The 20,576-nt window shown below is 46.4% G+C and overlaps 1 protein-coding gene across 4 annotated transcripts in view; it reads right to left on the bottom strand.

Moving 5' to 3' along the window:
• Positions 1-20,576, bottom strand: part of gigyf2 (GRB10 interacting GYF protein 2) — a 261,643-nt gene that overhangs the window by 189,863 nt on the left and 51,204 nt on the right. For all 4 annotated transcript variants that reach the window (XM_072474612.1, XM_072474615.1, XM_072474614.1 and 1 more), the window contains 2 exons: positions 20,208-20,303; positions 19,098-19,206 (listed from right to left, as the gene is read on the bottom strand). In XM_072474612.1, the coding sequence (XP_072330713.1) occupies positions 19,098-19,206; positions 20,208-20,303 (205 nt within the window). The remainder of the gene's footprint in view (positions 1-19,097; positions 19,207-20,207; positions 20,304-20,576) is intronic.

The following is a 20,576-nucleotide window of genomic DNA, read 5'->3' as shown; positions in this document are numbered from 1 at the left end:
AGGAGATGCGGGAGGATCACGCAAAGGCCAGCGAAGGAGCTGTGACATCCTTGAGGAGCTCGATGGAGCGGGTGGCAGTGTTTGGAGGTGCAGGTGTCGCAGATCCGAGAGATTGAAGGAGTGATCTTTGACCACAGCGATCCAGTGGTGGCTCTGGAGGCAAAGGTGGAGCTCCCAGGAAACCTCTGCAAAACGTTCAGGGTAAAGGTGGAGAACGCCTCGAGAAAGCAGAACCAATAAGGAGTGGGCCTACTTGAAAGAGTGGAAGGTGTGTGTGCCACGTGGCAAATATCGAAGATGCTGGCAGGGCTGATGCCGGAGGGGGTTCTAGATAAGGCCCCTGAAGTGGACAGAGCACACAGGTCTCTGAGGCAGAAGCCTAGAGCTGGGGAGCCGACATGGTCGGTGATCATGAGACTCCATAAATTTGTGGAGAAAGATCTTGCGTTGGGCCAGGGAGAAGAGCACCTGCGAATGGGAGGGGAACAAGGTTCGAATATATCAGGACATTGGAGCAGAACTGGCGAAATGGTGGGCAGGGTTCAACAAGGCCAAGGCAGTGCCTTACCGGCAGCGGATCAGGTTTGGGTGTTCCACCCGGCAAAGTTGTGGGAGACGTTTGAAGACCTGGAATACTACTTTGACACCACAGAAAGGGCCGAGGACTTCATCAAGGAGCATAAACTGGGGGAGAACTGAGTGGAACAATGCTGGGGAACTGGCATTTTGTAATGGTTGGGAATACTGTTGAAGTGGAGGTAGGGATTGGGGTTTTATCATTCCCTCTGGTTTGAAGGGTGCCTTTATTGGGTTTGTTGTTTACTGTTGGGCTGGTATGGGGTGGCAGGGGTGAAACGTTTACATGGGAATGTATGTTCCCATTCCCCCTCTTGTTTTATGGGGCTGTTTGTGTTCATCATTTGTTTGTTTGCTCTCGGGGGAGGCGACTTGGAGCCAGGATGATTCTTTGTTTGGATGGGGGAGGGCAAGGTCAGCAGGGGGCCTTCTTCTCTGAGCAGAGGAGTGGGGCGTTCAGGAGTCTTTGGGCAGGGGCTTCCACGCTTCTAATGGACCGGTTAAAAGGTCACGGGTGTTTGTGCACCTCAGGAGGTAGTCTTTCTGCAGGAGACACACCGCGTGAAGGACCAAGTTAGGTTAAGAAAGGGGTGAGTCAGGCAGGGTTTCCAGTTGAGATTCGATTCGAAATAGAGGGGAGTGGCAATTTGAATGAGCAAGAAAATGGGATTTGTGAGTGCGAAGAAAGTGAGGGATAAGGGTAGGAGATATATGATTGTGAATGGGGTATTGAAAGGGACGCCAGTGGTGTTGGTAAACGTGTATGCACCAAATTGGGATGATGTGGGGATTGCTGGCAGCAATCCCGAACTTGGCCAAGCACCAGTTGATTATGGGAGGAGATTTTCACTCTGTCCTGGAGCCGAAGGTGGATAGATTGAGCCCCAGGTCGATGGGCGGGGTACGAATGGCAAAGGAGCTGGGTGGGTTTATGGAAAGGATGGGTATGGTGGATCTATGGCGCTTTAAGGACCCAGGGGGAAGTATTATTATTTTTTTTTCACACGTTTATGAGGTGTATTCGAGGATTGATTATTTTGCGGTGACCCAGGAAATTGTGGTTGGGGTGGAAGGGGCAGAGTACGTGGGGATAGTTATTCCGGACCATGCGCCCCACTGGCTGGAGATTCAGCCAAGACCAGGACAAGAGCAGAGGCCAGGGTGGAGGTTTGATTCGGGGGTTCTTGGCGGACGGAGGTTTTTGTGACAAGGTGCGGGGCAGGCAGCGATTAAGACTTATGTGGCATTGAATCAACACGGGGAGCCATTTTTTGAGAAGCGCTGAAGGCAGTGGTCCTGGCGAAAATTATCTCGTTCATGGCTCACGAGGATAGAGAAATGAGGGAGGAATATGGCCGTCTAATTAGCGAGACAGTGGAGGTGGATAGGGTATTTTAGAGGGTGCCCACCACAGGGGATTGGTGAGGAGGAAAAAGGTGCAGGGGCAATTTTACAGGCTGACAACGGGGAGGGCAGTAGGACAGCTATGTAAGGCAAGAGGGTTGCTGTATGTGGGGAGAAGGCGTGTCGCATGCTGGCGCACCAGCAGTGGAGGCAGGCCATGTCCAGGGAAATATTGAGGATACGGATTGGGGCTGGGGATGTAGTGCCAGAGCCAGGGAAGATAAAGGAGGCGTTCAGGGAGTATTACCAGGGATCGTACAAGGCGGACCAGGGGGGGAAGAGGAGGGGGACATGGGACGGGTTTTGGACGAGCTGGAGTTTCCCCAGTTGGGGGAAATAAAGGGGGAGGCGCTGCAGGAGCCCCTGGGGTTGAGGGAGATGCTGCATAGTATCAGGGGTATGAAGTCAAAGAAGGCCCCAGGGCCAGATGGATATCCGGCAGAATTTTATAAGGAGTTCGCGACGGGCCTGGCACCACCTCTTTTGGAGGCGTTTAATGAGGCATTGGAGATGGAGGAGCTGCCGGAGAGTTTGAGGCAGGCAGTGATTTAGCTAATCCCGAAAAACAGGAAGAACCCGGTGGAATCTGGATCGTATAGACCCATACCACTGTCGAATACGGATGTGAAAGTATTGGCTAAGTTGTTGGTGGGAAGGATGGGGGAATTGTGTCCCGGGGCAGTTGCAGAGGATGAAACAGGCTTTGTGAAAGACAGGCATCCCTCGCGCAATACAAGGTTGTTGAACGTAGTCATGAATCCATCAGGAGCCCTGGTGCTGGAGGTAGTAGTGCCAATGGACGCGGGGAAGGCATTCGGCCGTTGGTCCTGGTTTGTTATTCTGGGAATGTTTGTTAGACGTTTTAGTTGCTGTGATATGAAGTGTCTAAAGTTCTGTTCCTTTTTCACAAACACACATTTATTTCCTTCCAACAGCCTTTGCACAAAACTCTCACTATACATCACCTGACAGAGGCCACCTGAAGCCCCTTTACATATCAGTGTCAATTAATGGATACTTAACATAAATGAGACAACTAATTGCAATGTTTCTTAACCCATTACTTAACAGTCTCCCCTTCCTTGGAGAAAAAAAAAATTAGGTGAAAACAAAATTTCAAAAAACTCAAAAACACACATGATTTCCCCCCTTTTTTTTGGTTGGACGAGAAAGAAAAAAGAACAGTCACAGAAACAAGCGCCCTTCATTAACAATATCCAAAAGTTTCTGTGAACTCGCCCCTCTTTTTGTAAAACAGTCTGACAGTTGATAGCTCCTGTCGACCCTTTTAATTTTTGTTATTTACCCTCTGTCCAACATCTGCTTCAAACTTGCGATATCTATCCGTAACCTCTTTTCATTGACACCTTTTTGTAAAGTGCACATTTTCCCACAGGGATTTATTGTCAATGTGACAGTCAATAGGTATATTACCCAAATCCCCCAATCCCAAAAATTCTGTCAATATCATACTTGTATAAAAGGCCATATCGACTGCCTCGACAAGGCTCAACGTCTCAGCAGCCAAAGTGCTTTTCACCACTCTCCTTATTTTCTTTGTTTCCCACACAAGCAGGCAACATTTGCCATTGTTCCCCAAAAGGAAAATTATAAAACCTCCTGCGCTTGAAACCCCATCACATAAATTTGCGTCGGACGCATCACTATAAACTATGAGTTTCAAGTTGCTACGGTCACCTGAAACCGGGTACTTCAAAACACACTCCTGCATTTTTAGTTTGGCCAACGCTTTATTTGTTCTTATTATGTCTTCCACTTTGGGATCAATCATTTTTGTACTCGACTCGAAGACATCAAAACTCACACCCGGTCTAGTCTGTCTACCTAACCAGTTCAGTTGCCCAATTAAACTTCGCAGTTGCTCTTTCTCTATCTTTTAAGCCATTGCGTCTTTTCGTGAAACTCGGCCATGACTAATTGCTATTGGGCTGATGCTTTCCAAATAAGATTGCTGACGTAAAGTTGCCCCTAACTTAGACTGTCCAATTTCCAGTCCAATATATTTAAATGCACCGGAAGCCTGACTTCCAACCCTGAATTCTTTCCTCAAACCAGAGATTACAATAGCTTCAAAATCACTAGTCCCATCCCACAAATAATCATCGACATGCATCATAAAAATGCCGGAAAGATTTCCTTTATAGTGCCAGTAAAATATTGCAGGATCTGCTTTCAACTGGCAACAGCCGAACTTTAACAAAACTGACCGTACCGAAAAATACCAGACTCTAGATGCATCATTTAATCCATACACACATTTGTTCAACTTCCAGAGTACCCCTTCTGTGTTAGCTGCTTCTTTAGGAGGATGGAGAAAAATGTCTCTCTGGAGCTGATGCCCCTGCAAAAAGGCAGCTTTTATATCTATAGATTTGCATTCCCATGCCTTTGTGACTAATAGAGCCAAGAATATCTTTAAAATAACCTTTCCGGCTGTAGGTGAATCTACCCTTAAATCCTGATCTTCTAAGTTTTCTTCAAATCCCCTTGCCACAAGCCTGGCCTTTGCCTTACAAGTTCCATCCGGAAGAACCTTTTCCATGCAAATCCGTCTGTGAGATAGAGCTCTTTGTCCCCTATCCGGTACTTCCGTGTATACCCCAAATTCACTCCAACTATGCAATTCTTGCTGTTTAGCTTCTTTGATAACTTTTCCATCTAATTTATTTGAAGCCACCAAAATCTCACGTGCATGTGGGCTTCTACTCCTATTAGTATTCGTAGTCTTACTCATGTTCCGAGATCTTGACAAACTACGGCCCCTCTCCCGCCTGGTATCTCATTCTGTACTGCTACTGCTTGATCTTTCCCTTCTGCTGTGGGATGTCCTTTCAATAGTTCTCAACCTTTTCCTGCGGACCTGTTCACTATCTGATGTACTATCTGAACTGACACTGCGTTTCTGTGCCCTCCATTTTTGAACTTTGTTTTCCCAATCCATTGTCTTGACTCCTTCCCCTGAATGCTGGACATTCAACCAATGTTCATACTTTCCAGTGGCCGTCCCTGCTCTACCAATAACAGTTGCATCCTTCCATTGACTAGACCCTTCAGGCAAGTATGTCACTTTTGCACCAACTTTTGGCAGTTGCCCTTTCGGAAAAATGGCCTGTTCTAATTCATCAGAAGTGTTGTGTTCCTCCACAGAAACCCTGTCTATATCAGTTAATTGGTCCTCATAGTTCTGTGACACATGCGTATCAGATGACTCTGGTTCCTCGTCATGTCTATCTGCTCTGTCTAAATTTGAAAATTTGTAATCTGTACCCATTATCCTTGATTACCATGTTGCAAAATAATTGTTTTGCCATCTATGCCTATGATCTTCACTGGGCCTTTCCATTCATTAGAATTGTCTCTCTTATAGTATACCATGCGCATTGCTGAAAAACGGCATCTGATGGCCGTACGTTATGTCTTAAAGCTCTGCGAATTCTATCAGAGACTTTTGCTTCCAAAAAATATTTTCTACTGCGAAGTAATGCATTTAAATGTTCAGCAAAACCAGAGCTAATTGTAGTCCCCTACCAAGCTGGAGGCTGGTCATCCAAAATGGATGGAATGTTAGGATTTCTACCAAACACTAATTGATAAGGGCTATAGCCCCCAACCATCTGCAATGAATTCTTTGTATGTACAGCCCATGCTAAAGCTGTATTTAGCCTGCAATTTGGTCGATCTGCCAAAATTTTCCAAAGCATGTCATCGATGACAGCATGAATTCTTTCACAGACACCATTACTAAATGGGCTTTCTGCAGCCGTATTCATAACTCTGATATTCATGTTTTCACACATATCCCTAAACTCATCATTAGCAAATTCTCCATTTACGTAAGGAATTTTGCCGGTGGACCCATTCCTGTCCCTATCTATTAATCTTAAGGTCCATGGCCACAATATCGTTAAAATCCCTGGCCAAAGGTAGGGTTACCATTGGTCGTGCTGGTGTCCTTCTGTACTTCCTACAAACTTCACAGCGGTCACTAACCTGTTCTATCAGTTTAGTATAGTCGTCATCCTATACCCCTGCATCCTTTAATACATTTTTCAGCCTCCGAGGAGACGGATGTGCAAATTGCCTATGCAGTTTTAATACCACAAGCTTTTTATCAGCTAAAGTCCCATTTTCAACTGCCATTAACACATCCTTAACCACTCTACTTGAAATATTATTTGTCAATAATGGAATACAATAGTGTCCCGACTGTGTAAATTGTAAGTCCACCGTCTTTCCAAAACCTGTTGCCTTATCCTGTTCCATATCCAGTTTCATGTGTGCTTTCTTCATCGACGGGCTGCTCAGAAGCAAAGGTATCTCACTTGATACAACATCCATGCTAATGAAATGATTCATTCCAGCAATATTGCAAGGCATCACCACTCTTTTCAGCGACTTCAGAGTATTATCATCCCCAAACCTGAAACTTATGGAACTTTCAAATTCCTTAACCTAGTTATGATTTTCAGCATTCAAAGAGTCCAGGTAACATTTTAACCAGTCAATTCCACACACAGTAGATGTGCAGCCACTGTCCAATACAGCACAGTTGAAGGATTCTGCAACCAATACCCTCATTACCGGCGTAAAACTGCTTGTCAATAGGACAATGCCTTCTTTCTGGTCACTATCTTTTTCCTCTTCTGACTCTTCCGTGTCATGTATCGCTTCAAACACTATCATAACGAGTTGGGCAGTTGAAAGCATAATGGTATTGGAGAGTCACATCGAGAACATCGATTTATCATGCCCCGTGCATTTCTGGGGTTCATCTCCCTATTGTAGGTTCTAACTCAGTTTCTGTCTTCATAATTTCCTTGTCTCGGTCTCCTTCTATAGTCTTGAGCCCTGTTCGTAGCCATACGATTTCGCCATCCTGTTAGTTGTGTATCTTCCATATTCTGCGTTATTGCAGGCTGACCTATTTGGGTCATCAGAGCCATCGGAATCGAATGTTTCCCCAGAAACTTTTGTAAAGCTTTTGTCATCTGTTCGAATAAGGTATCATTATCAGTAAACTGAACTCCTGTCAAAACCAGGAGCCTATCCATGTTGCTCACTCCAGCACAGTCAAGTAATTTAAAGGCCAACACAGACTGTGGAAATTCCAGGTTGTGTTTCTGCAGTCTTTTATATAGTCTGCCAAATTCCATTATATAGTCTTCCATGGAGATATCCTCCATTTTCTGGAACTTATCAAAATCCAACCATGCTTCATACGCACTTAACAAGTCATCCTTCTTGTAAATCTTATCCATATATTGTAATAGAGTCTCCAGACCTTCTTCTGAGTCTAACTCTTCCAATTCAGCTCAGAAAGCACTTTGTTTCAGATTTTACTGTCATAAGGTAGAGAAAGAGCCAATGCTATACCTTGTTTTCTCTTTCCCAAAGCAGTTATCTTAGTCCACATAACTACTGCACTTCTCCATTGGTCGTACGATTCTCTTTCAAAAAATAAGGGAGGATAGTCCTATCCAGCCATCTTTATCCTCGGTTCAGCCATATATCCCTTCTTTTTTCTTTCTTTTCACACTCACTCCTTGGTTTGATCTGGAAAAGTTGTATCTTTCAACCCTTCACATTTACACAGCAACCATCCTCTGCTACCAATTGTTAAGACGTTTTAGTTGCTGTGATATGAAGAGTAAAAAGTTCTGTTCCTTTTTCACAAACACACATTTATTTCCTTCCAACAGTCTTTGCACAAAACTCTCACTATACATCACCTGACAGAGGCCACCTGAAGCCCCTTTACATATCAGTGTCAATTAATGGATACTTAACATAAATGAGACACTTCCGGTTGCGGCTATGCCTAGGTAGGTCGCACGTTCGGCAGCTCCCGCCGAGAACGGACTTTTGGGTTCTCTAGAGGAGCCCCAACGGCAATTGTTCGACGGCCTCCAGTGTGGGAAGGTGACAGCAAGGTCCCCCCCCCGGCATTATATGGATTCGACCAGGAGTGGAGCGGTGAAAAAAGTGATCTTGGAGCAGCGAAAATTGAGAGGGAGGAAAAACAAGATGGCGGCGGGTGAGACCAAGCAGCATGGGCGCAGTGGTCACAGGAGCAGCAGGAGTTTCTTAGACGCTGCTTTGAGGAGCTGAAAACCGAAATGCTGGCGCCAATGAAGGCGGCGATTGAGAAGCTAGTGGAGACCCAGAAGGCCCAAGGGGCGGCGTTTCGAGAGGTGCGGCAAAAGGCCTCGGAGAACGAGGACGAGAACTTGGGCCTGGCAGTGAAGGTGGAGGCGCACGAGGCGCTGCACAAGAGGTGGGCGGAAAGATTTGAGGACCTGGAGAATAGGTCGAGGAGGAAGAATCTTCGGATTCTGGGTCTCCCTGAGGGAGTGGAGGGGCCCAATGTCGGGGCATATTTGAGCACGATGCTTAATTCGCTGATGGGCGCGGGAGCCTTCCCGAGGCCTCTGGAGCTAGATGGGGCTCACTGGGTCCTAGCAAGGAGACCCAAGGCCAACGAGCCGCCAAGGGCTGTAGTGGTGAGGTTTCACCGCTTTATGGACAGAATGTGTCCTGAGATGGGCCAAGAAAGAGCGGAGCAGTAGGTGGGAGAATATGGAGATCTGAATCTACCAGGACTGGAGTGCAGAGGTGGCTAAGAAAAGAGCTCGTTTTAATCGGGGCAAGGCGGTGCTCCATCGAAAGGGCTGAAGTTCGGTATGCTGCAGCCAGCGCGACTGTGGGTCACGTTCCAGGATCGACACCACTACTTCGAAACGCCTGATGAGGCATGGAGCTTCATACGGACTGAAAAGTTGGACTCAGATTGAGGGTTTGTTGGGGGGGGGGGGGGGGGGTGTTTGCTACGTTTGGGGAATGTTCTTTTTGTTAGGGTGCTGGGTGGAGATGAGTGAAAGGACTTGATGAGGAGACTGTGGGTGTGTGTGCGTCGGTGCTGGAGGGGCAGACCCCCACGAGGGGAGAGGGGGAGTGGAGGCCCGGGGAGGGGAATTGGGGCAAGGCCGCAAAATGAGCGGCGCCAGAGGGGGCGGGGCCGGCTCAGGAAAGCGCGGGCTTTTTCCCGCGCTGGAGAAGGGCGGGGGTGGGGGGGTGGGTGGTGCTGGAGGGGGGCGCACACTGACTGCCAGGGAGGGGGAGGGGGGATTCTCACACTGGAGGGGGTCGATGGAATGGCGGGAGAGGCCGGGGTCAGCAGGAGTCAGCTGACTTACGGGAGTGTTATGGGGGGAGCAAAAGGGCTAGATGTGGATCTAGCGGGGGGGGGGAGGGGGGGGTAAAGGGGGGGGGATAGGGTTGCTGCTGCATTGGCCAAAGGGGAGCTGGAAGTAGGAGAGGTGGTCGGGGCGGGGATCCGCCGTCTGGGGGACTGGAGGGTGCGGGAGACGCGGGCACGTGACTGGCCTAGAAAAGGAGATGGTTGTCGGCCCGTGGGGGGGGCATCCCCCCCAATCCGGCTGATAACTTGGAACGTGAGGGGCCTGAATGGGCCGGTCAAGAGGGCCCGGGTGTTCACACACTTAAAGCGACTGAAGGCAGACGTGGTTATGCTTCAGGAGACGCATTTGAAGGTGGCAGATCAGGTTAGGCTGAGAAAGGGATGGGGAGGACAGGTGTTCCATTCGGGACTGGATGCGAAGAACAGAGGGGTTGCAATACTAGTGGGGAAGCAGGTGTCGTTTGAGGCAATGAATATTGTAGTGGATAGTGGAGGTCGATATGTGATGGTGAGCGGTAGGCTGCAGGGGGTGCGGGTGGTACTGGTAAATGTATATGCTCCGAATTGGGATGATGTTGGATTTATGAAGGGCATGCTGGGTCGGATTCCGGACCTGGAGGTAGGAAGCTTGATAATGGGGGGGGGGATTTCAACACGGTGCTGGACCCAGCATTGGATCATTCTAGGTCCAGGACGGGTAAGAGGCCAGCTGTGGCCAAGGTGCTTAGGGGATTTATGGACCCGATGGGAGGAGTGGACCCATGGAGGTTTGTCAGGCCCCAGGCCAGGGAATTTTCATTCTTTTCCCACGTCCATAGAGACTACGCCCGGATAGATTTTTTTGTTCTGAGCAGGGCGCTAATCCCAAAAGTGGAGGGAACGGAGTACTCGGCCATAGCCATCTCAGACCACGCCCCGCACTGGGTGGAGCTGGAGTTGGGGGAGGAGAGGGACCAGCGCCTGTTGTGGCGCCTGGATTTGGGACTGTCGGCGGATGAGGTGGTGTGTGGGCGGGTGCGGGGGTGCATTGAAAGATATTTGGAGGCCAACGACAACGGGGAGGTGCAGGTGGGGGTAGTCTGGGGGGCGCTGAAGGCGGTGGTTAGGGGAGAGCTAATCTCCATTAGGGCCCATAGGGAGAAGAAAGAGGGGAGGGAGAGGTTGGTGGGGGAGATTTTAAGTGTGGATAGGAGATATGCAGAGGCCCCCGAGGAGGGGCTACTCAGGGAGCGACGGAATCTCCAGACGGAGTTCGACCTGTTGACCACAGGGAAAGCAGAGGCACACTGGAGGAAAGAGCAGGGGGCGATGCATAAGTATGGGGAGAAGGCAAGTCGGATGCTGGCAGACCAGCTTCGTAAGAGGGAGGCAGCGAGGGAGATAGGTGGAATTAAGGATAATGGGGGAATGCGGTGAGAATAAATTTAGGGACTTTTATGGGGATTTGTACAGATCTGAGCCCCCAGCGGGGGAAGAAGGGATGCGATGATTCTTGGATCAGCTGAGGTTCCCGAGGGTGGAGGAGCAGGAGGTGGCTGGTTAAAGGGTGTCAATAGGGCTGGAGGAGCTGGTTAAAGGATTGGGGAGCATGCAGGCGGGGAAGGCCCCGGGGCCGGACGGGTTCCCGGTCGAGTTTTATAGGAAGTACGCGGATCTGCTAGGCCCGTTGCTAGTGAGGACTTTTAATAAGGCTAGGAGGGGGGACGGACCTTGCCCCCGACAATGTCCGGGGCCTTGATCTCTCTGATCTTGAAGCGGGACAAGGACCCACTGCAGTGTGGGTCGTATAGACCGATCTCGCTCCTCAATGTGGATGCTAAGTTGCTGGCAAAAGTGCAGGCTACGAGAATCGAGGACTGTGTCCCGGGGGTAATTCATGAGGACCAGACAGGGTTCGTAAAGGGCAGGCAGCGAAATATTAACGTGCGGAGACTCCTCAACGTGATTATGATGCCCTCGGTGGAGGGAGAAGCGGAGGTAGTAGCAGCTATGGACGCGGAGAAGGCTTTCGACCGGGTGGAGTGGGAGTATCTTTGGGAGGTTGCGCAGGTTTGAGTTCGGGGAGGGGTTTAATCGGCTGGGTCAGATTGTTATATAGAGCCCCGGTGGCAAGCGTGGCTACGAATCGGCGGAGGTCGGAGGCTGTACCGAGGGACGAAGCAGGGGTGCCCCCTGTCCCCCTTGCTGTTTGCACTGGCAATTGAGCCCTTGGCCATGGCACTAAGGGAGTCCAGGAAATGGACGGGACTGGTCCGTGGGGGAGAGGAACATCGGGTGTCGCTATATGCGGACGACCCAGTGGAGGGGATGGCGGAGGTCATGGCGGATCCTAAGGGAGTTTGGGGACTTCGCAGGGTATAAGTTGAATGTAGGGAAAAGTGAGCTCTTTGTGGTGCATCCAGGGGACCAGAGAAGGGGGATAGACGACCTGCCGCTGAAAAGGGCGGAAAGGAGCTTTCAGTACTTAGGGATCCAGGTGGCTGGGAGTTGGGCGACCCTGCACAAACTCAAATTGATGCGGTTGGTGGAGCAGATGGATGAGGATTTTAAAAGATGGGATGTGCTGCCACTCTTGCTGGCGGGCAGGGTGCAGTCGGTTAAAATGGTGGTCCTCCCAAGGTTTCTCTTTGTGTTCCAGTGCCTTCCCATTATGATTCCCAAGGCCTTTTTCAAACGGGTAAGCAGGAGCATCATGGGTTTCGTGTGGGCAAATAAGATCCCGAGAGAAAAGAGGGTGTTTCTGGAGCGGGGTAGGGACAGGGGGGGGGGGGCCTGGCTCTGCAGAATTTGTGCGAATACTATTGGGCAGCCAATGTGGCGATGATCCGTAAGTGGGTAATGGAGGGAGAGGGGGCGACGTGGAAGATGTTGGGAGATGGCGTCCTGTGTGGGCACGAGCCTGAGGGCGCTGGTAACGGCACCGCTGCTGCTCTCGCCGACAAGGTACACCACGAGTCCGGTGGTGGCGGCAGCGCTGAAGATCTGGGGGCAGTGGAGGCGACGCAGGGGGTGGGAGCCTCGGTTGGGTCTCCGATTCGGGAGAATCATTGGTTCGTCCCGGGAAGGATGGATGGGGGATTTCGGAGCTGGCATCGGGCAGGGATTAGTAGAATAGGGGACCTGTTCATAGATGGGACGTTTGCGAGCCTAGGGGCGCTGGAGGAGAATTTTGGGTTACCCCCGGGGAATGCTTTTAGGTATATGCAAGTGAGGGCGTTTGAGAGACAGCAGGCGAGGGAATTCCCGCTGCTCCTGGCACAGGGGACCCAGGACAGGGTGATTTCGGGTGTATGGGTTGGAGAGGGCAGGGTCTCGGCGATGTACCAGGAGCTGAAGAGGAGGAGGCCGCGGTAGAGGAGCTAAAGGGCAACTGGGAGGAGGAGCTTGGGGAGGAGATAGATGAGGGTCTGTGGGCTGATGCCCTGAGTAGGGTTAATTCTTCCTCCTCTTGCGCCAGGCTCAGCCTAATACAATTCAAGGTTGTTCACAGAGCGCATATGACAGGGGCGAAGATGAGTAGGTTGTTTGGGGCGGAGGACAGGTGTGGGAGGTGCTCGGGGAATCCGGCAAATCACGTCCACATGCTCTGGTCGTGCCCGGCACTGGAGGGGTTTTGGAGGGGTCTTGCGAGGACTATGTCCAAGGTGGTGAAAGTCCAGGTCAAGGCGAGTTGGGGGTTGGCATTATTTGGGGTAACGGACGAGCCGGGAGTGCAGGAGGCGAAAGAGGCCGGTATCCTGGCCTTTGCGTCCCTGATAGCCCGGTGGAGGATCTTGTTATTATGGAAGGACGCGAAGCCCCCCCAGTGTGGAAGCCTGGACAAATGACATGGCAGAGTTCATTAAGCTGGAGAGGATAAAGTTTGCCTTACGAGGGTCTGTGCAGAGGTTCTACAAGCGGTGGCAACCGTTCCTAGACTATCTCGCGGAGCGTTAGAAGGTCAGCAGCAGCATCAACCCTAGGAGGAGGGGGGGGTGGGGGGGGGGGGCCTTCCCTACGAGTACCTTTAAATGTCATATGGGGGGCTATTGTACATGGGGAAACCCAATGTAAATGTTTTGTACAATGTTTAATTGTTGTGTTTGCGTTTCTTTTATCTTCTGTTATGGGGGGGGGGGGGGCGTTGTGTCAAAAATTGTTGGAAAACTGCTGTCGACGTTTTTGTTTGCACTGGCCATAGAGCCGTTGGCGATGGCTCAAGGGTTCGGCAGAGGATTATATGGGGACAGAGGGAGCATCGGATGTTGCTCTTTGCCAACGACCTATTGTTGCATGTTTCAGACCCACTGGTAACTATGGGAAGGATCATGGGCCTGTTGGGGGGGTTTGGGGAGTTCTTGGGGTATTAGCTGAATGTAGGGAAAAGTGAAGTGTTCCCGGTAAATGAGATGGGACGGCGAGCCGATTTAGGGGGGGGGGGGGGGGGGATGCCATTTAAGGTGGTTAGGATAAGGTTCAGGCATTTGGGGATTCAGGTAATGAGGCAATGGACAATGCTCCACAAATGGAACTTAACGAAGCTGGTGGAGGAGGCCAGATAAGATCTTAAGAGCTGAGATACATACATTGCTGGGAGGGTCCAAGAGGTAAAAATGAATATTCTGCCGAGGTTCCTGTTTATTTTTCACACACTCCCCTCCCCACCTTTATACCAAAAGTCCGGAAGATGGACACGATTATTATTGTACGGGCATGGAAGGTGCCAAGGGTCAGGAGGGCCCTGCTACAATGGCTCCTTCCAGGGGGTGGCAGATGAGTCTGAGAGGTGTGAGCAGTGGCCAGTGAATCATGCGCATATGTTCTGGCGTTGTAAAAGGTTGAAGAGATTCTGGATGGAAGTGTTCGCGGTCCTACCAAGGACAGTGGGGGAGGTGGAGGACCCGGATCCTTTGGTGGCAGAAAAGCCAGAGCTCATGGATAGGAGGAAGGTCAATGTCGTGGCATTCGCCTCTCTGATTGCCCGGCGAGAAATCTTACTGGAGTGGCGGTCGGCATCGCCACTGGGGGTAGCGGCTTGGTTGGATGGCCTGTACATCTTCCTGCGGCTGGCAAAGATAAAGTATGAGCTAAGGGGCTCAGCAGAGGTTTTTGAGGCAAGGTGGGAGATGTTCGTGTTTGAGGGGGGGGGGGTGAAAAGGGGGGGAAAGCCCCCTTTTGTTGGGAAGCATGTTTCCTGGGGTGTTTATGCGCTGTAACGTTTTTGATACACGTTTGTAATGACATTCTTTTTTTTTTAAGTCTCAAGAGTAAGGCTTGAACCCACAACGTTCTGAATTGAGGTGAGTGAACCACTAAGCCTATACTGACATGCATGTAGTTAATATTAATATCTACAGCATTTTAAAAAATAACATTAAAATCTTTGTGGACAGGCATAGCAATAGCAGCCTTTCAACGTGAATTAAGTCTTGTTCATTTGGTAAATCATTCAAATGACGACACCTAGTGACCTGGCAATAATACTGCATGTACATAGTTTATAATATACCTGCTATTATAAGCAAATGGTAACAGACTTTTTAAGAACAGGAAGACAAAATTGTTTTAATTTTACTGAGAGTGGGGGGCAGACCATCTAGTGATTTTTTCTGCCAGTACCTCCATTTTTCTTGATTGTGTCTCATTTGCCCTTAGGCTTTCCTCTCATTACTCTATATAACCTTGTATCACCTTTAATGTCCTCTAACTTCATTGCATGAGGAAACATCTCTCAATCAAGTTTATCTGTGCAGATACATTCAAGGTACTCCAGGATACCACAAATGATCAGGCCTATCCTTGCATTTATGTTTTAATAGAAAATGATGAGAACATTGTGGAACAGACCTTGCAGTGGAAGCAATCTGACATGAGGGGACATTGCAAAACAGGTAATGATAAGAACATGCTGAAAAGATGTCTTAGTTGTAGCACTAGCGGTAAGAATAGTGAACTAACATGTATTGATCAGAAAAAAACATGGAAAGTAAATTGCGACAGTTAACAGATCATAAAGATCAACATAGCCTTAATCATACTAAATAAATAAGCCTGCTACACACAATAATCAGTATTATTCAGCAATATTAATTAAAAATAATTTTAACCCATTTAATCCTCATACTCCCCTGTTTCACCTTCTATTCATCACTTTTGCAGACAAGATGCAGATCAACTACATTAAGCTTATGGCAGAAATGAACACATTCAATTTTTACACACAAACTCAGAATGCAAGGTAAATTTCAGAAACTATTGGATTTTTTTTAAAGAGCATTTCACGTATTACTCCTTTAAAAAATTGGCAGCATCATGGCACATGTAAGCAATGTCAAACTGAAGACATTTGCTGTCAACCAGAGTTTTCTACTTTCATACGAAACCGATTCAAGAGTTGCTTTTTGATTTTCTTGAATGGCATCTCAGTATATTAAAAAAGTACATTTAGACCAACAAAAATCAGCAGCTTTTATATTTTAAGTCCTGTTTAGAATCAAGACTATGATCAAGGAATCCTGGTGAATAAGCAGCTGTTTCTATCTAAAATAAACAAGACACTTCAGACACTTTAATCTGCACCTTTACATGTGCGTTTATACAAACTGATGTTTGTATAAACCTTTTAGCTAATGTAAGCAGCTGCCCATTTTAATCATGATTCAGACTGCACTATGATTCAGAAATTAAATTCAAGAGGCACTAAATTAACAATGTATGAGATTACAGCAGAAATAACCAGAAATAAAACAGATCTTTTGTTCATATAGGGAGAGGTGAACCACTACCTGTAACTTGGATTTATACAATCCTTTAACATAACAATAATATACCAGGGCACTTCACAGGGGCACCATAAAAAAAACTGACAGGGGCCACATGGAAATAAGATATTAGGACAGATGGCCTAAACTGATCAAAAAAGCAAGTTTTCAGAAGCATTATTAAGGAGGAAAAGATAGAGGATTAGAGAATTCCTGATGTTAAGTCCACCAACGATTAACTGATCAAAATCAACAATGCTCAAGTGGTCAGAATTGGGGGGATGCTGATATCTCAAGTTTAGGGCTGGATGAAGTTACGCTGATAGTGAGGAACAACTTTGAACAATCTTTTAAGAATTAAAATGTTGCTAAACCGGAAGTCAATGTAGGTCAGTGAGTTTACAATTAATGGGGCTCTTGGTGAGATTGTGTGCATTTTATATTATATTTTGTGAGAGTTAGAGCAAAGGCAGAATTTTGGGCGAGTTGTATGTTTACAACTTTTAGAATGTGGGAGGCCAGTCAAATATGGAAGGTCAAATCTAAAGGCATAAAAGTCATGGATGACCACAGTGATGAAAGGGAGGAACTTAAAATAACCATCATCACCTGAGAAAATTATTAGAACCAACGGCTGACAAGTCTCCAGGGCCAGATGGCCTGTAACCTAGGGTCTTAAAGGAAGTGGCTGTAAATATAGCAATTGCATTGGTTGTAATTTTCCAAAATTCCTTATATTCTAGAAGAAATCGAGTGGATTGTAAAAGAGCTGAAATAACACTTTCTTCCAGAAAGATGGTGGAAGGAGACAAAATTCAGAAAACTATAGGCCAGATAGCCGATGGAAAAATGTTAGAATCCATTATTAAGTTATAGGATACATGGAATATCATAATTTGATTAAGCATGGCATTATGAAAAAGAAATTGTGTTTAAACTAATTTATTAAAGTTTTTTGAGGAAATAACAAGCAAAGTAGATAAAGGAAAACCTGCAGATGTGGGGTGGGATTTACTGACCAACTCAACGCGTGTTTTTCGGTGGCGGAGGCGGCCCACCAGCGGGATTTTCCCATCCCGCCCTCGTCAACGGAACTCCCTGTTGACTGCACCTCTCGTCGCCTGGAAACCCATACGCCGGCGTGAACAGCTGGTAAATTCCGCCCTTGGTGTACTTAGATTTCCATTCAACAAAGTGCAGCTCTTTCAAGGGTTTTTACAGCCCAACAGCATAAAAGTGAAAATTTTCAGTAATTTCCTTGCTGTCTCTCCAGGTGCTGAATGCCAACTTCACAATCTCCGGAGATGCATAGAAAATGGACAAGAACTTTTGGATTTCCACTTTATTCTATATGTAGATTTCCAAATTGCTGTTAGTTTCAGTGCAGTAATAATCATAAACAATTTCACCATCATTACCACCACAAAGTCCAGGCCTACTTCGTTGAAGAGTTCTTATGAGGGAAGGCTGAGGGACTTGAGGCTGTTTTCGTTAGAGAGAAGGTTAAGAGGTGACTTAATAGAGGCATACTAGATGATCAGAGGATTAGATAGGGTGGACAGCGAGAGCCTTTTTCCTCGGATGGTGATGTCTAGCACGAGGGGACACAACTTTAAATTGAGGGGCGATAGATATAGGACAGATGTCAGAGGTAGGTTCTTTACTCAGAGAGTAGTAAGGGCGTGGAATGCCCTGCCTGCAACAGTAGTGGACTCGCCAACACTAAGGGCATTCAAATGGTCATTGGATAGACATATGGACGGTTAGGGAATAGTGTAGATGGGCTTTAGAGTGGTTTCACAGGTCGGCGCAACATCGAGGGCCGAAGGGCCTGTACTGCGCTGTAATGTTCTATGTTCTAAGGGAGAAGTAATGACTATGCTGCACAAGAAATTTGTTGCATTCTTGAATGAGAAGTAATGTATTTATTCCATGAATAATAATAATTATAATAATACTCTTTATTAGTATATCAAGTAGACTGACATTAACACTACAATTAAGTTACTATGAAAATCCCCCAGTCGCCACACTCCGGCACCTGTTCGGATTCACTGAGGGAGAATTCAGAATGTCCAATTTACCCAACAGCACATCTTTCAGGATTTGTGGGAGGAAATCGTAGCACCCAGTGGGCACCAACGCAGACACAGGGAGACCATGCAGATTCAGCACAGTGACCCAAGCCGGAAATTGAACCCAGGTCCCTGGTGCCGTGATGCACTGTGCTACCGTGGGCGCACTAGTTATTAGGACCTGTCATCTGTGGTGGACTCGGTTATGTCCTATTTTATACTTCGTGCAATTTTGTTGGATCAGTGTAGCACCCTCAGGCTTTTACTTCTGCAGCTGATGGTTCAGAATAATCTGATGGTTCAAAATAATCTGACAATGAGATACCATGGGCGGTTAAGAAATAAAGAATGGTACAGTACAGGAAGAGGCTATTCAGCCTATTGAAATTACACAGCTCTTATGGAGATGTAGTTAGTCCCACTTTTCCCCCCATATCCTTGCAATATATTTTCTGTATCCACCACCCTACTAAGCGGAACATTCTAAATTCTAACTACTCATGTAAAATGCTTTTCCATGTGCTTTCTCACATCAATTTTTAAACTATTGAAATTCATAGGAAAGTAGTCCAGATTTGGCTGCTTGTTCACATTAGAATAAATACCATATTCCACTCAGCAGGAAATAAAATGTCTACCTCTTATAGTCCTGGCCCATATATATGTTGTACATGATCCTTTACTTTGCATCTGGCCCATGCTGTACCTCACCTGGAGTATTTGATGTCAATACTGGGTATCAAAGTAGAAAAACAAAAAAAGTTTTACATTACACCCAAAGGCTTTTAATGGAAACAAACTTGTGGTCAATTCCTTTCTGACTGAAATCATTACTACTCACTAAAGCAACTAAATTAAAGCAAAATACTGTTTCTATTTCAGATTTCCAGCATCCAAAGTGTTGGAAATATGTAATGACAGCAACTGTGAATAGTAAATGCTTCAAGTTGAATATGAATCTTACAGTTCTGATGAATATTGCCAACACTTTTTCTATTACACACTGGCATTGATCTTTTTAAATTGTTGAGTCCATCAAGTGACACACCCATATATAGGACATTTTAAACTTCTTATGCTTACCTCGACCTCTTGAGGAACTTCTACCTCTTGGCACCCCAACCACTGTTCCTCCACCTCGTCCCATTAATCTTAGGACAGCTGTACTATTTACAGACATAGAAAAATTTCTCTGATGGGTTTAAACAAGGAATAAAAGTAAACCAGTTAATTGCACAGCAATCGTGAAAACAATAAAATGTAGAAACTACATCTGAAAAACTTCCAAGTTTATTACTTTTGCCGAGTCTTATTCACCTAAGAAATGTCCCAAGTCTAACCAATACGTCAAGTTACAAAGTTTCTACGATTAGTAACTCAGTCGTTCATATTCAATGAACTAAAGAACAGATTTTAATTCCGATCAGTGACACAATCACTACCTAAAGCTATAATTAATCCAGGTGAAATAAACCTGAGACAATTCCAAAGAAATCTTTTTTTTCTCAAATTGCATTTAACAAATGTAGATTCATTCTGGGTGTCAATTTCTGAGCACTTTTACAGAGGCAGGAGATACAATTCACTGTAAATGTGCAGAACATACTTTTGACAAGGTTACAAACTGATGTTACATCCAACATTCAAACAGTTATGGGGTTAGGAAGGAAATTAATTTACAGATTCTGATTTCTGCCTCGTCACTTGGTTACTTTAACTGAAATGACCACAAAAGTAATAGTAAAGATATATTTGAGAAAATATTTACTTCTATACTATAAGTAGGTCCATCAGGTTTCTATCAGCACCAGTGCAATATGCAGCTTTGTTCTCATCAATCATCTTTCTTCCATTCTGTTTGTTTATATAAACAGACCCAACAGGTTACTTAATATTTGGGTAACTAACAAAATCCAGGATACAGTAAGAAGTCTTACAACACCAGGTTGAAGTCCAATAGGTTTATCTGGAATCACTAGCTTTCGGAGCGTAGGTCCTTTATTAGGTGAGTGATAATCCAGGATAAACAGAGTAATACTGGAGCTGCTAAATTAACTGTACACTATCTTTAGAAGTTCTATGAACTTTGTAAAGTGTTTGCAAGACTGCAAAGTTGAACAGGGGAATACAAAAAAAAAAGTCCCTTCCCTTTAAAACAAGATATGCATTTGTAACACCATTACTGTCACTCACCTGCTCTTCTTCCGTAAAAGGTACAAGTGCTAAAGGTGGCAGGGGTTCCTCTTGTAAAATAGGAAGAAACTCCTTATCAGTTAGATCTACTGGAATCTAGATTACAAAATAGAATTCAAGTGGTCAAACAGTGAAATAGTAACAGTACTCTTGAAATGTCTGTCTTGTACAAAGGATCGCAGACAAAACAAAAGAGTTCAGCCAGCACAGTTACTTATTGTGCATCAATCCACAGGTTTTAAAAAGTGAAGGTTAAAACTAGATTAACAGAGAATCAGAACTTTTGTGGTCAAATGTCTCAAATTAGGTAGTGATTTAGTATTATTATTCTACACAAGTCTTTTGATTATAATACATTCATAAAACACA

This window comes from Scyliorhinus torazame, chromosome 14 (assembly GCF_047496885.1).
Source record: "Scyliorhinus torazame isolate Kashiwa2021f chromosome 14, sScyTor2.1, whole genome shotgun sequence".
NCBI classification, from domain to species: domain Eukaryota; kingdom Metazoa; phylum Chordata; class Chondrichthyes; order Carcharhiniformes; family Scyliorhinidae; genus Scyliorhinus; species Scyliorhinus torazame.
This window is presented reverse-complemented; position numbering and strand designations above follow the sequence as displayed.